This window comes from Seriola aureovittata, chromosome 2 (genome assembly GCF_021018895.1).
Source record: "Seriola aureovittata isolate HTS-2021-v1 ecotype China chromosome 2, ASM2101889v1, whole genome shotgun sequence".
NCBI lineage: Eukaryota > Metazoa > Chordata > Actinopteri > Carangiformes > Carangidae > Seriola > Seriola aureovittata.
The window spans coordinates 20,209,048-20,223,223 of record NC_079365.1 but is presented as its reverse complement, the minus strand read 5'-3'; the positions used below and the strand labels follow the sequence as shown (position 1 = coordinate 20,223,223).

General features: G+C 39.1%; 3 protein-coding genes across 8 annotated transcripts; 2 read left to right on the top strand and 1 right to left on the bottom strand.

The window, feature by feature from the left end:
- Nucleotides 1–40: 40 nt before the first annotated feature.
- Nucleotides 41–3,420, bottom strand: LOC130178304 (cell division cycle-associated protein 7-like). 5 transcript variants are annotated; one of them, XM_056390403.1, is made up of 9 exons: nt 3,318–3,420; nt 3,156–3,242; nt 2,463–2,816; nt 2,144–2,239; nt 1,745–1,894; nt 1,266–1,409; nt 877–1,026; nt 509–645; nt 41–229 (listed from the first exon to the last, which is right to left on the bottom strand). In XM_056390403.1, the coding sequence occupies exons 1-9, from the start codon at nt 3,318–3,320 to the stop codon at nt 181–183; spliced, it is 1,170 nt and encodes a 389-aa protein (XP_056246378.1). In that variant the 5' UTR covers nt 3,321–3,420; the 3' UTR covers nt 41–180. The 5 variants fall into 5 exon arrangements, with proteins under 5 accessions (XP_056246378.1, XP_056246386.1, XP_056246403.1 ...); XM_056390411.1 differs by having other exon boundaries at nt 2,463–2,813; XM_056390428.1 differs by lacking the exon at nt 3,156–3,242 and having other exon boundaries at nt 2,463–2,813; nt 3,318–3,400.
- A 1,361-nt stretch (nt 3,421–4,781) lies between these two features.
- LOC130176027 (anti-Muellerian hormone type-2 receptor-like) lies at nt 4,782–10,278 on the top strand. 2 transcript variants are annotated; one of them, XM_056386832.1, is made up of 11 exons: nt 4,782–4,934; nt 5,721–5,927; nt 6,210–6,374; nt 6,838–6,933; nt 7,324–7,430; nt 7,532–7,750; nt 8,367–8,481; nt 8,871–9,028; nt 9,153–9,297; nt 9,791–9,927; nt 10,022–10,278. In XM_056386832.1, exons 1-11 carry the CDS (start codon nt 4,898–4,900, stop codon nt 10,136–10,138), a joined length of 1,503 nt encoding a protein of 500 aa, XP_056242807.1. In that variant the 5' UTR covers nt 4,782–4,897; the 3' UTR covers nt 10,139–10,278. The 2 variants fall into 2 exon arrangements, with proteins under 2 accessions (XP_056242807.1, XP_056242816.1); XM_056386841.1 differs by lacking the exon at nt 4,782–4,934 and having other exon boundaries at nt 5,734–5,836.
- Nucleotides 10,279–11,232: 954 nt separating this feature from the next.
- LOC130176037 (proline-rich protein 13-like) lies at nt 11,233–13,858 on the top strand. Its single transcript, XM_056386855.1, has 4 exons — nt 11,233–11,322; nt 11,605–11,646; nt 11,757–12,229; nt 12,857–13,858. The coding sequence occupies exons 2-4, from the start codon at nt 11,631–11,633 to the stop codon at nt 12,908–12,910; spliced, it is 543 nt and encodes a 180-aa protein (XP_056242830.1). The 5' UTR covers nt 11,233–11,322; nt 11,605–11,630; the 3' UTR covers nt 12,911–13,858.
- Nucleotides 13,859–14,176: the final 318 nt, after the last annotated feature.

Here is a 14,176-nt window from a genome sequence, read left to right as displayed (position 1 = left end):
CTTTGTCTCATTTCTTTACAAACTTGTGCCTCAATCTGACAGAACAATTAGATGACCAAAAAAAAAAAAAACTTTATTGATTTAAAATCACAGGTTGTATATGTTTGACAATAACTGAAAACAGAAACTTTAACACAGAGAACATAACAGTTTGAACAATTGCTCCCCCCAGTGTTGAAATCACATCTCCACATCATCATCATCCTCACTCTTCAGTTTGTTCCGGAGGCTGTAAGAGAGAAATAATAAATTTTAGGAATTTTGTCTGTTTCTAACACACTTGAGTTAAGCTGAATAATAACTAGGCTTTTGATACAGCTTAATAAGTCAAATTCCTGGTCTGAATGACCCAACCTAGACAACTTCGCTGGAGTGTCTCCTTATGCACTTGCATATCATTTTCTGATGTAAGAAAAAAGGATTACTTAAATTCTGTGTCCCTGTAAGTAGTCAGCCATTTGAGAACACCTTAATTTATCAAATATGGTCTTATGGGGCAGTACTCCACCTGCTGAGGTAGGAGTGGACATCAGAGAAGCCATGGTATTGGGCCAAGGGGAACAGGATGCCAGTTGGGCAGCGGCCGTCACGCTGGCGGCAGAAGCTGCAGTTGCAGATGCCTCGACAGGGAGGGCACTTCCACTCCTGAAAAAAAACAAAACACGATCAAATGATTAAACCAAATTAAATCTACGACCTTTTCAGTACAGAGGAAAATGTAGTTCACTACCTTTTTCACAATCATACCGGTCCAAGAATGACTGAAAACAAACAATGATGCCCCCAAAATCTCTCTACATAGCCTTTTTTTTAATGTGTCAATCTCAGCACTAACATACAGGTGTAGAGTGTGTGTTGGTGTATTAGCAGATTGACCGGATCGAGCAGTGCCTTCCTGACGTCCTCTCCGTATCTGTTCCTCAGGCACGGCCCACAGAACTGACCCTGAATCCCACGACATTCCTCACTACGGCAGCAAGTCTTGGTGTCAACAGTCTTCTGACGGCACTGATGACATGTGGAGCCCTGAAAATACACAAAGAACCATCAACAACGAAGGTGGTGCACAGGTACACTGACGGTTTTATTACATTTTAAACACTTGTCAACCTTTTTCCCTAAAGCTGCCACTGGGGTTTTGTTAGTGGTCCCTGGGATAATTGATCTGGCAAGAAACTAACCAGATACTGGCATAAATCTCTCAGTATACTGTGCAATTCCCTTATATCTCACTGGCCGCAGGTAGAGTCTGGCTGTGAACTCACTGTGACACTGTTGTAGACTTTATCAGTCATGTTGTCTGCGACGAGCTGGAGCTCATCCTCTGTGATGTCATCAACAGGACGGATAAAATGAGGTTTGCACTGTTTAGGCCGTGGGGTGCCACGGCGCTGTGGCGCTCGGCGTACCTGGAACACACAGGTGAAAATAATGATCTGTTTAGCTTGAAGTTTCACACAGGAATTGACAAAATATAATCAGCTAAATACAGACCTACACAAGACTAACATGTGGTTATTTCTCATTATACATTAGATAAAACAAATACAAAATGGATGAGAAAAATAGGTGTCGAATTCTTATTGTAGTTTCATAAAGAAACATGTTTACATTTCTAAGAAGAAAAGTTAAATGCATAATTTGTTGAGCAAACACGTAAGATATGAATAAACAAAGAACTGTAGATGCTCCCAGTACTTTTCTTAATATTTCCACCTTGTCCATGACAAATGACAGAACTGACCTCCAGCAGCTCCTCCAAGCTGATCTCAAGTTCTTCTTCCTTGGGGGCTGAAGGATCCTCACATCCCCCCATCGAGCGGGTCTGTCTGCGGGACACCCGCTCTGGGTTCCTCCTGGACTCTCCTCCAGCTGCACCAGAGCGTGGTGGACGCTGTAGGTGAGGTTGAATAAAATCACTAGAGTGCATTGGTCTGCAAAGAAATACTGATATTGAGGGCTTTACTGACCGACTCATGAAGAGAAAGAAAAAAGATTTTGGCCACTAGCTGAGTATGTCGAATCACCTTTTGTTTAGTGGAGACTTTCATCAAAATGTGGGGTGGGATGTTAAACATTTATGTTCACTTCTCATCATTTTAAATATTACCAGTTGCCTGTTTTTCCATCACCATCTACTCACAGAGCTTTTCTCCTTTGTCTTCTGTTTGCCTGCTTGTTTCTTCAGAAACCCTGCACCTCCTGGCATTTTCTGCAGGTCTGCCATCAGCTGAGCCAGCTGTCAGAAAACAGTGAAGATAAAAAGCATTAGAGACATGGCAGATGACAAACATCTTGACTCACTGTGGAAGGGCAAATTTAACAGCACTTGAACTTGACTAAAAGTAGTTTTTGCATGACGCCAATATCACAAGTCCCTGAACTTTATTCTAGGGCGCTTGTTGGGCATTCCAGTTTACAAATACAACTATACTGTAAGTGCTTCTGTGTTGCTGGTTTACCATTGCTTTGTTGGCCTTGATGTTCTGCTCTCTCTTAGACAAGAAAGAATCTGACACATCCTCTGTTGAATCAGATCCCCGCTCTTCAGAAGGAGATGGCCGAGCCACGGCTGCCTCCACATCTTCAAATCTAACACGTCTCTGACTGGTCTTTCCTGACTTCTTCGCCCCTCTCTTTTCTGTCCTCTTTCCTTCCTCTTCTGCCTCCTCATCAGTGGACTGCTTGGTGGAGGCAGTGGAGCGGAGTGCCACCCTCAGCCGGAAGGGCCGGGGGCCAGCAGAGGACTTAGATGTGGCTTTCTGCTTCTCAGTGGAAAGGTCACTCTGGGCTTCATCTTCAAAATTTGAATTCTGCTGGATATAAACAGAGGTGATTTCTCATTTGGCAAGTGACACAACTCTTAATGTTAAACGATAGTATTATTTTTCACAGTAGAATTGATCTGTTTCTGTCAAAACGCCTTGTTATAGCAGAAAATAAAAACAGTCTCTCAGCTATATTGAAGTGACACTGAATGAGCTACACATGACAAATCATTACAGTGAATGTATTCTTGATTCGACAGCGATAAATCATGACATAACCGAACTAAATGTCCAGCACAGTTGAATCTAAGGCCTCATTGAATCCCTTCAGTATCTTATGCTGTGTCTGGGGATGTGAAGGCCTTAACTGAAGCCAAACAAACGCACCTTATCGCTGAGTTCACTGTCAGAAAAGCCGTAAAATGTTCTCTCACTTTCAGAGTCCTCCGCAAAAACATCAGCTAAAACCCCTGCCTGAAGAAAAACATATCAACAAAATTAGATTTAACACATTATAATGATTAACGAACAAGTACGACGTTACTTTACCATTATATTCGTGACTAACTTGGACTGTTGACAAATGCTAGCTTCTGAGTTTTGGTTAGGCCCGCCCGCCCTGTCCAATTAATCTGATTGAAAATTGGATGCGCTTGATTTGAATCTTGGGGCAGCGCACAGAGCACCGACTAGCCTGGGTAACATCTTTATTTATTTATTTATTTATTTATTTTTTAAGCAAAAACTCCTCACTCCAGGAGTGAACTGAAAAGCTGAAGCCTTTGAAAACAGATAATCAACACCAGTTGTCTTTAAATTTTATGAAATTCTCGGGTTAAACTCGTGAATTAAACAGTAGATGGAGATTTTTTTTTTTTTAAATGCTTTCTCTTCCAAAACGTACTCGATTGGAGTCTCAACAAAAGTGAGTTCACTTAGTTTGTTTATTGAGGCCCATTTCCACCAGAAAGGAAAGTGAAAGCAAAGTTAGGATAAACTTACTCATGGTAAATTAAGTAAGAATTATGGGACTCTAAGATAAATGTATAACAATAAATAATGTAAACTAGAAGGGCAATCACATCACCCCAATATCAAACAAATAAATAACAGTCTTCAGAGAAAAATTCAAATTCATAGTACTAAATGATACAGATTTGGCCGAAAATTTAATAGGTTCTTCCCAGGCCCATGCATGTCCCATTACTTCCACCAAGTTCAGTACAAATCAGTACAGTTGGCTACTTATTGGGTGAAAACATAACCTCCTTGGTGGTCTTGAGGTAATTAGAAAAAATTTAATTTTGGCCCTCGGGTTAAAACGCAGGAGGTCAAAATTCAGACTTTTAAGATAAAATTATGATTATGTTTATTATATTATTAAAACTTGAGTTCAGCTGAGCCTGGTGGAAATGTTATGCAGGTATTTGATCATAACCCATCATTATCATTTGGATTCATCCTCTGGGGATCATGAAAAATTTCATGGCAATCCATCTCTAGAACCAAGCTGCTAGTGTGTGTGGCTAAAAAGTTTACTATTGAGGCTCATATTACTATCTAAAAGTAATAATTTTCACCAAATATCTCATAATTTTTACATAGTGTCTCATACATTTGACTGCAGTTATTGCAATTTTGTTTTAAAGCCATGACTTTGATTTAATATCTCATGACTGTGACTCAGTTTGGAGTGTTTTTAGTATTGTCATTCCTAACATTTAATCAGTTCTTATCTTGGTGCAAATCCTTAAAATCCAAATTCCATATGTGGTTGAGGGACTATAATAAAGAGGGGGGGGGGGGGGGGGGGGGGGGAATCAAGAATCATGGATGCTGTTACTGAATTATAATGCTTCCTTCTGTGGCCCCATTGAATTTTCCTGAAAGGAGCTCTAAGTTAACCTGTGGCCATAAAGAAGTGAGACGGCTGCAACACCCCCACTTGACTGCAGATGATATTCCTAGACAGTGGGCAATAAATGTTCAGTATTCCCACAGACTGCTGGCCGACAGCACGTGTAGCACATGCAGGTGTGTGGCAGTGGGAGTGATGCTGTGAAACGTGGGAAACTCCTCTCACATTCCCAGAACACTCCCTGCTCGACCCCTCTGGTCTCAGAGGGACCATGATCATGGAACGGTGGCGGGTGATTTTGGCTGTTGGTGAGTACACTCGTTAATCTAAAGAAATATTAATAAGCTTCCTCTGGAGCTCTTAAGCTGTATGTGCACATTTCCTTATGCTTTTTGATGTCTTAAAAGATTATTGACTTCTAATTTACAGTTTTAGCGCCAGCTTAGACGTGTGTCTGTTGTGACTCCTAAACTTTACAGTCACCCTCATCACCTCACAAAACTATATGAGATGATGAAAATTTTGAATTAAAAAAAATGAACTATTTAATATTTATATATTTATATATTTAATATTTATTGGCGGATCATATCACCTGCATCAACAAGCCCATGAGTACAACAGATTAACAGTGTAAAAGCAGTAAACGAGTGCGTGTAGGTTGTGTCTATTGAGGCTCCTGATAAGATGCACATCTGGGTCTCTTCTTGACTTACCCACATAAAAACCACCCAAGAAGAAGTCATAATATTAAAGGGATACTACAGGCAAACTTTCGACTGAGCTTAAGTGGTTACACTTTGATAGATATGTGCGCTCTGTGTATTGAGTATTCTACTTGTTTCAGCTCAATACAATGAAGTTGATTGCCTGTGTAAATAAATTCAAAAATTGTAATAATGTTATAAGTGATATTGTCGCCAATAAATCCTCTCATCATAAAAGAAGGTTAGTCCTTCACACCCTAAGACTTCAGGATAAAACTGCAACTTGTAGCTATTATTTTAAAGAAGCATTTAGAAAATATTGCTCACCAGAAAGACAAACTGTGAGTGCAACGGTAGACAATCAGAGTCTTTCCTCCTCTTCCGCAGAATGCATCTTTATCTGTATGTCCAACCAGTTTTTACTTCAGAAGAGATGGTGTGTATTCCAAGTGAACAGAACGACAAATACACAACAGAACAACAAATACACGACTGTTGGAAATGTGAGTGGCTCGGTGCAGGTCTGTGAGAACACCCACTGCTGTGTGGGATATTTTCTGATCATCAACGGCCGGCCAGAGGTCGACGTCCTTGGTGAGAGACCTTAAATCTGATTAGGTGCTTATGAATTGGACTTGACTACATGCTGGATTGTTGTTGTGCCATTATAAAGACTCATAAACATTTTTTATGCACTTGATTTAAAATCTAATTGAAGTCTCAAAGCTAATCAATATCAGAGCTGATATTGGTTACTTGTTGTGATTTATTTGGTCTAATATGTAATAAACATAGTTGAGTCTATAGGCATAGTGTAGTTCTCTGTTCTGTGTTTTCTTTAAATTGTCTATTGTGTTACTGATTTTTCTTTGGCAGCTTGTGATGTGGCTGAAAAGTCTTGCCCGGATGCGACCTGCAAAGCACAAACACTGCTTAACAGTCACGTCATTAAATGTGTTTGCAACACTGACCTCTGCAATAGCAACGTCACTTGGTCCCCACACTCAGAGCAGCCTCGACTCACCTACTCTTATTCTGAAGGTATGATCATAATAATATTGCTATCCAGGCGGCGACTATCAGGTGCAACCCACATAGTCATAAAATATTATTCTGACATTTTTACCAGAGTGAGATATGTTATCATTGTTACAGAAGACATCTACCGCCGTACCTCCACCCTTGTCTCCTCCAAAAAGATTTTCCTTGTTTATTTTGAAAATCTGAAACTCAATTCAGCTGAAAAAAGATTATACTAAAGCTATTGCTGTGTTTCCTTTCATAGTATTTTCAACATGCTATACTCACTTAATTAGTAAAAATTTAGACTTACTCTTCCTATCAGATTGCACATAAATTGAATATGTTTCCTCTCACATAGTTATACATTAATTTGACGAATGCACTGCATTAAAATAGGCGCTATTCATCATTCACATAAAATATTAACTCTTATATAAGTTATATAACTTTGAAATAATATTGCTTTTTGTTGTCTTTATAGGGGAATTCATTAAAGTTGGTATAATGATTCTGATTGGAACTTTGCTCGTCCTGTGCTTCATGATCACTGCTGCCAAATGCCTCTTCAGAAACAAAAGTAAGCTTTGTATTCAGCTCTATTACTTTCACTAGAATATGAGTTTCATTTTCAATTTGTGTTGTTTTGTATCAAATATCCTCTCTGCTTTTCAAAGGATCAGAGAAAAACATTCTTCAGCCACGTTTCCACATTTTTTAAATGCAGATTCTGTTCTCATGATGTCTTTGTTTGACCTTGGAAGTGTTTCACTCTTTGTGCTGGACTGACCTTGGTGTTCTCTGCTATGATACTCCCTTTTACCTGTGTCCTCTCTTTGTTACTCTTCAATCAGACTTTCTCTGTCTTGTCGGTTGCTATTCAGCCAGGCAATTTTAAAATGAAATGTGACTTTATTACCTTCAAGGAATGAGTTTGAATTACAAGACCCATCTACTTTCATTATTTTAGAGGAGAATCAACAAGCCTGCCCTCGTGATTATAGTGTCTCAACGCTGTGTTCCTGCCAAACAACAAAAACCTCTGAGATTGATGTAGACGACATTGAACTACAGCGGGTAAGCCTAGATATCAAATGGATTTATAATGTATGATTTGCAGTGTGCAAAGTATTGGTAAATCAGACAGACTTTTACCCATATGTTTATACATTTTCCAGATTGTGGGCCGTGGGTATTTTGCAACTGTTTGCCAGGGGAAATACCAAGGATCCATGGTGGCTGTGAAAGTTTTCCCTGCAGGCTGGGAACATAAATTTACTGCAGAGAAGGAGGTTTATGAGCTACCACTGATGAAGCATGCTGGGATTCTCCACTTCCTGGGCACTGGGAGGAAACCGGATGGTAGTTGGCTCATTCTTTTGCAGTTTGCTGAACACGTAAGTGGCAACCATGAAAATGAGTTGTGCGTTTTTCTGTTTTATAAGACATCAAAAGGTATTCAAGGAACAGGGAGAAGGAGTCAGGGTGAGGAAGCAGAAAAAAGTCCATAAGTATTTGTCTCTTATAAGAAAGTGAATACCTAATCTTAAATTCCAAATTTTGAAATTTGAATACCACTGAATTTATATCATTCAAGTATTTCTTATTCTCATTTTCAGATCTAAAAATTCAAGTCAATTCACAACATCACATAACACTGGTGAACTTCATACACCAACATTCAAATTGAAAAATCAGCTGCCTTTCTTTGCTTCCATATAAATGGCGCATGTAACTTTGCAGTCACTTCATATCTATGGACCAGTGTGTTCCCATTGTTCTGATCAGGATAATAAGCATTTCTTCTGTTGAGAGCTGCATGCACACTGTCGAGGTGGATACCATCCATACATGATTACATACACTTTGAACATAGCTCATCATCTACAGTCTATCTTGCAAAATCCTCTCACACCTATATCTTTATTATAGCCGATATGTGAAGCCAATGTGGCCAAACTCTTTAAGGTTCGTATTCTTGTGCATCAGTAATTGGTGTCCCTCTGATTTCAGGGTTCTCTCCATTCCTTTCTGTGTGAACACACCACCAACTGGATGCTGTCACTGAAGTTGTGCCAGTCTTTATCGCAGGGACTTTCCTATCTCCACTCTGACCTTTGCAACTATGGTAACGGCCAGAATGATTGGTCAGAAAATGTGATCTGATTTTCATGTAACTCCCAAGTACAGACAAACAGAATGAGCTTAAGCTAATATCACACAAACAATTATAAAATCTTTTGTGTCTGTGTGTTGAACACAGCCATTAAGCATCCACAGTACTTGTGGAAAGAATAGGTGAACCTCCGCCTTACACCATACATATAGAGCTGCATGCTCTTCCTAAACAATTCAACCTTAGTTTCATCAGACCATGTGGAGTGTCAAGGTGCTCTTTGCATATTCCGTACAGTAGACTCATGTACAGAGATGTTACCCAGCTTCAATGGTTCCTTAAACCCTTTATCTGTTACTCTGAGGTTCTTTGTTACCACCGATGTGTCTCTTCTCCTGCAGATGAGCATAAACCGCCTGTGGCCCATGGAGACCTCAGCAGCTCCAATGTGCTTGTGAGAGCTGATGGTACCTGTGTCCTGTGTGATTTTGGAAGCTCCACCATCTTGCGTTCTTGCTCAGGTCCTCACAGCTGGCAGAGCAGCACGGCAAACATGAAGGTGAGACTTGGGTGGAGCCGCAACTTACTACTGTTAATTTACAGTGCAGCGAAATCATGAAAAAGGGAACTGTCAGCTCACTAAAGAATTTCACATTTCTGTCCATCTACTGGATCATCCTCAGTTGGGCACACTGTGCTACATGCCCCCTGAGTTCCTGGAAGGCTCTGTAAACCTCGGCAGCAGCTTGTGTCTCATGCAGGGGGACATCTATGCTTTGGGATTGCTTCTGTGGGAGATCTGGATGCGCTGCTCTGACTTATTTGAAGGTAAACTTCCTTTCAGAGTGATCAGGTAAAAAAAACAACCAGGTATCGAGAATATTCATGAAAAACCATCTGTAACTGAGATGAGTGTGCACTCTCTTCACCCTTGAAAACGCTATTTTAATTCACAGTAATTCTAGTCAGTTATGAGCATTTAATCTGTCAAGAACAACATGCATCATAATAGTTATTTTATAACTTATTTTTCTAATAACAATCACATCCAAAAAGACTACAGAAGCAAAATGATTCAATTTGTTATAACATTTTCCCATGCAGTAAGAGGAAACCTTTAGGTGCTCTTGAAACTGAAAAGTTCTTAACAGGAAGGAGAATGATCTTCAGGCATTGTTTTTTCGATTGTGCAAGTAGGAAATCGTTTATTTAGTCAGGATTACTGCTCTGTTTTAACCCTGCATCTCTGTACACTGCATATACCTTATCTCCAGTATGATAATAAGGATGTTAAAATTCATACCGATGTCTCCACCTGCAGGCAGTATTGTTCCAGAGCATCTGTTACCTTATGAATCTGAGCTGGGGGGTAATGTAACACTGGAGAGCCTCATCACGTACGTGTCTAACATGGACAAGAGACTCGCCATACCTGAACACTGGGGGCTGTTACCACAGGTATCCTATCCCTGCTTATTACTTGGACATATAGTTTTTGTATTTTGTGTTTCAGTGACCTGAAACACTGTTTGTGTATGTGTTGACTTTTCAGGGATCTGCACTACAGGAGCTCCTGACCGATTGCTGGGACTGTGACCCGGACGCTCGACTGACAGCTCAGTGTGTTGCAGACAGATTAGTCTCTCTTCAGTCTTGTTTCTCTCCATGACTTTTCTTTTTTTCCTCCAGGTTAACATTGCTGTAGTCTACACATTAAGCATTTGCATTATTCTCTTTGTGCCACTACTTTTATCAGAGTTTTTAATCAGAAGGATCTATTACTCGCTTTCCTTCTATTAGGTACTTACAATTTTGTTAATAAATTTGAATCCAGGTACATTATACATTGTAAATTATTGAGATTGAAAAGAAATGCGCCCAATTTTATGTTACTGTGATGTATAATTTTTGCTTTGTATTTAGATAATAATAATCAAAAAATATATACTTACAGCTACTAGTTAAATTAAAATAATAGGCATTTTGGCTTGTCATAGCAGCAAAGTGAGTTCTGTTATATTTAAGTACTCTAGTAAGCCACACCAGTAAGCTTGCATGCACAAATCGCGTTTTTGTTTCATGTCGTAGTAAGAAGAGCACAGGTGTAAATAATGAAATTAACGAGGCGAGGGTCCTGGTATTGTTCATGTCGGCTCACCGTCAGACTGTCATGGTTCACTGGGACACGTCAACAGAACAGAGTCATCGTTAATGTTATTAGTAACAGCTGTGCTTCTCCTACAATGACAGGTCAAACTGCTGTTAAAAAGGCCTTTACCTGTATCCTGGAAACTGACACATCTAAGGTGAATGCAGCCATCATTATTGGTATTAATTGCAGCAGTGCTTGTCTAAATGTCTGTGTTGGTATTTGTATAAAAACTGTTGAGCCTAAATAAAGTATTTAGTTTTTCTGATCAACATCTTTGTTGTTTTTGTAAAGATGGAATAATTAAAACAATAGAAAAGCTCTGTGTTGTGAGACCAGCTGTTTACAAAACTGTTGATCCATGATGTAATGGATGTATGTGTGATATTGGAGTATATGATTCACAGGCGTTAACAATCATTTCAAGCCAGCTGTATGTGTGTGGTTTTGTGTGTGTGTCCCCTGCGTGTCATTCTATTACCATTGTGTTTTGTACCATAGAAACTAGTAGATCAACTTCTGATTCAAAGCCTGTAGGAATTTCTCCATTACGTAAATAATGTGTGTAGCCTTTAACAACGGGCGTGGCTTCCTGATGCTTTTATTGCTGCTGGTGTTCAGTTCAGTGTGGAAGACAAACACAGAGAGAGAGCTTAGTCTGATTTCTTGACAAACTTCTCCAGAACCTGAGGCAAGTTTCCAAGGTAAGCCTGTGAAATCTAGCCATTGATAAACAGTGATTACGTGTATGGAACAGTTAATTAGACCTATTTTTTTCTGATTTTTTTTGGGAACACTCTGTTAATTCTTGGGCTTTGGGAAATTATGTTCATTTTTCACTATTGTTTAATTGTCATAAACAACTGACAGAATTAATCAGTGTTAATTGACTGTAGAAATCAGTTTTATAGGATTGTAATATTGGAAACTATATTTTGGTTGAACATTGTTTTTACTAAATATTCATTGCATTTAATTTCTCACAGTTTCACCAGGTTTGACCTGTCAGGGCATGTGGCCAAATCAAGGTGGGATATAACACGCATATAATTATAATATTTAATTAGTTTTTTATACCAGTATTATAATACAAGTGTTCTAAAAGAATATGGTGTGCATGTGCTTTTATGTGTATCAGGACCTCCCCCTCTAGTGGGACCACCAAACCCTGCCTACCCTCCCGGTTACAACCCTGCATATCCTGCTGTACCTCCTCCAGGAGTCTTCCCTCAGCCTCCAAATCTAGCGTACCCACCTGGCTGTTACTCAGCTGGTATGAGCCCAGCTATGGTACCGAATGCACCTCCTGGGGTGATGCCTTATGGAGCTCCAGGACCTCATCGTTACCCTATGGCTCCAGGTGGATATCCAATGATCCCTCCTGGAGGCTTTCACCCAAAACCCACATACCAACATTCTCCAAAATGGGGTCACCATCACGGCCACTACAAATATCATCATCATGGAGGGATGAATCCCATGTCTGGGGCGTTAGCCGGAGGATTGACAGCAATGGTTATGGGAACGGTTGGACACAAAGCCCACAAAAAGATGAAGAAGAAGATGAAGAAAGCACATAAGTGGCACAATGGGTACTACAAACATGGCAAGGTGAGATTGGGTTTTAAAGGTAAACTGTGTAAGAGTAGTTTGAAATGGCCCTTCCTGTAGGTGGAACATTAATGCCAATACTAGATTAAAAAAAAAAAACTCTGGCCTCCAACTTCATTTCACCACTTTCCACCAAACACATAATTGCAGTCATGAATCAACAAGCACAAAGTGCAACACAGGCAGTGAAACACAGTACTGTTGGGAATCAACATGATTTCCATTCTACTATAACATGGGTATATATATGATCATTATTTGATCTTATCATCCTTAAGATGAACAGTCACTAGTTTATATTATAAAACATGATACTGGCTTGTGTGAGCACATAACTGAGGGATAGTAATGCTATTCCTTCTCTACACCTTGTGTGTTTAATATAACCCTGCAGCTAATTCCAGTTAGTCCAGTTAATCTTCTTTGGAAACATGATGTGGGGCTTTCTCTGTCACTCTGCATTTGACTATCTAAGATAGAGCTTGCATGTCGGTTTGAACAGGTTCAGTTAAGGCTGGTGCTTTCAGGAGTTTAACATACAGCAGTGGTTTAGTTTTTTATAGATGAAACTAACAGAAGGGTGGGACTTCAATTACAAAAATATAATTTTTCTCTTTTTCTCCACAGTACTCCAGCAGCAGCAGCAGCAGCAGCAGCAGCAGTAGCAGTGACTCAGACTGAAACCAACTGTTGAAGACATGGCTTTCACACAAATACTGCTTCACAAGAGAGCAGCCTTAATATAAATCAGAAACACGTGTCATTTTTGTCATTTTTTAACAGGATTTATTTAAAAATACAGTATTTGATCATATATCCTATGGGCTGTTTTTAACACTTGAATGTATTTAAAATTTCTTACTTATTTATTTTTATGGTGTTTCAGATCAAACTTTATGTAGTTATGATTTCTGTTAAACAGTAAAAACGCATACACTAGTGTGCAAACATTGAAAAATTCTGAAGAGGGAATTAAGCAATGTGCCCACAACTTTCTTAATAGAAAGATTAATCCTTGGATTTTAAAAAAATCTAACATTGTGATTTATTAAAAGTAGAAAAATGTAAATGAGTTTAAATATTACAATTGAATCTAGAGGTGGATGTGATACATCTATTGCGTGTCTTTATTTAGGCCCACTGATTTTGTTTTTCTTCTAATTTCATTGCAGAAAAATTGGCCTGTCCAAACAGAAAAATCACACGTGGAGCTAATACTGTTAATTAGGGCTCTGTGATATCTAAATTCTGTAGTAAGCCACACCAGTAAGCTAGCATGCACTTAAGAAAAGCACAGGTGTGAATAATAAAATTAATGAGGCTAAATTCCATTTAGCTGCCTCAGTGTCAGGGTCCTGGTATTGTCCATGCTAGCTCACTGTCACTCTGTCATGGTTCACTTAGACACGTCAAAAGAACAGTCAGTCGTTAATGTTATTAGTTACACCTATACTTCTCCTACTATGATAAGTCAAACTGTGCTGTCAAAAAGGCCTTTACTAAACTTACTTGCCTGACTCGTAAATTGAATGTAGCCATCATCATTGTTATTAATTGCAGCAGTGCTTTTCCTATCATGAAATGTCTAAATGTCTGTATTGGTACTTTTATTAAAAGCTTGAATTATCACCTCTCTTTGCAGTTTACATCCATGTCATATAATATATGTAATAGGAACATAGTTCATTTTTGACGATGTTGTGAACTAGTTTAGTTTCATATATTATATTTAATTTTACTAGTTTAGTTTTATATTGTTCATTTTGACAATTGATAATGAGCTGTCAATTGATTTTGACAGTATTGTGTGTGTGTATGTGTGTGTGTGCGTGCTCGCGTGCGTGCGTGCGTAGGTGCGTGCGTGCGTGTGTGTGTGTGCCTGCCTGCCTGTCATTTCATTATCATTGTGTTTTGTACCAAAGAAACTAGTAGATCAGCTTCTCATTC

Coding starts and splice junctions, on each gene's coding strand:
- LOC130178304 (XM_056390403.1), bottom strand. Junction 2,240..2,462: donor TCAAGGCCAACAAAGCAATG/GTAAACCAGCAA, acceptor GTTTTCTGACAG/CTGGCTCAGCTGATGGCAGA. Junction 646..876: donor GGAAGGCACTGCTCGATCCG/GTCAATCTGCTA, acceptor GTTTTTTTTCAG/GAGTGGAAGTGCCCTCCCTG.
- LOC130176027 (XM_056386832.1), top strand. CDS start 4,898: ATGATCATGGAACGGTGGCGGGTGATTTTGGCTGTTG. Junction 4,935..5,720: donor GCGGGTGATTTTGGCTGTTG/GTGAGTACACTC, acceptor CCTCTTCCGCAG/AATGCATCTTTATCTGTATG. Junction 7,751..8,366: donor TTTTGCAGTTTGCTGAACAC/GTAAGTGGCAAC, acceptor CTCTGATTTCAG/GGTTCTCTCCATTCCTTTCT.
- LOC130176037 (XM_056386855.1), top strand. Junction 12,230..12,856: donor GGTACTACAAACATGGCAAG/GTGAGATTGGGT, acceptor TTTTCTCCACAG/TACTCCAGCAGCAGCAGCAG.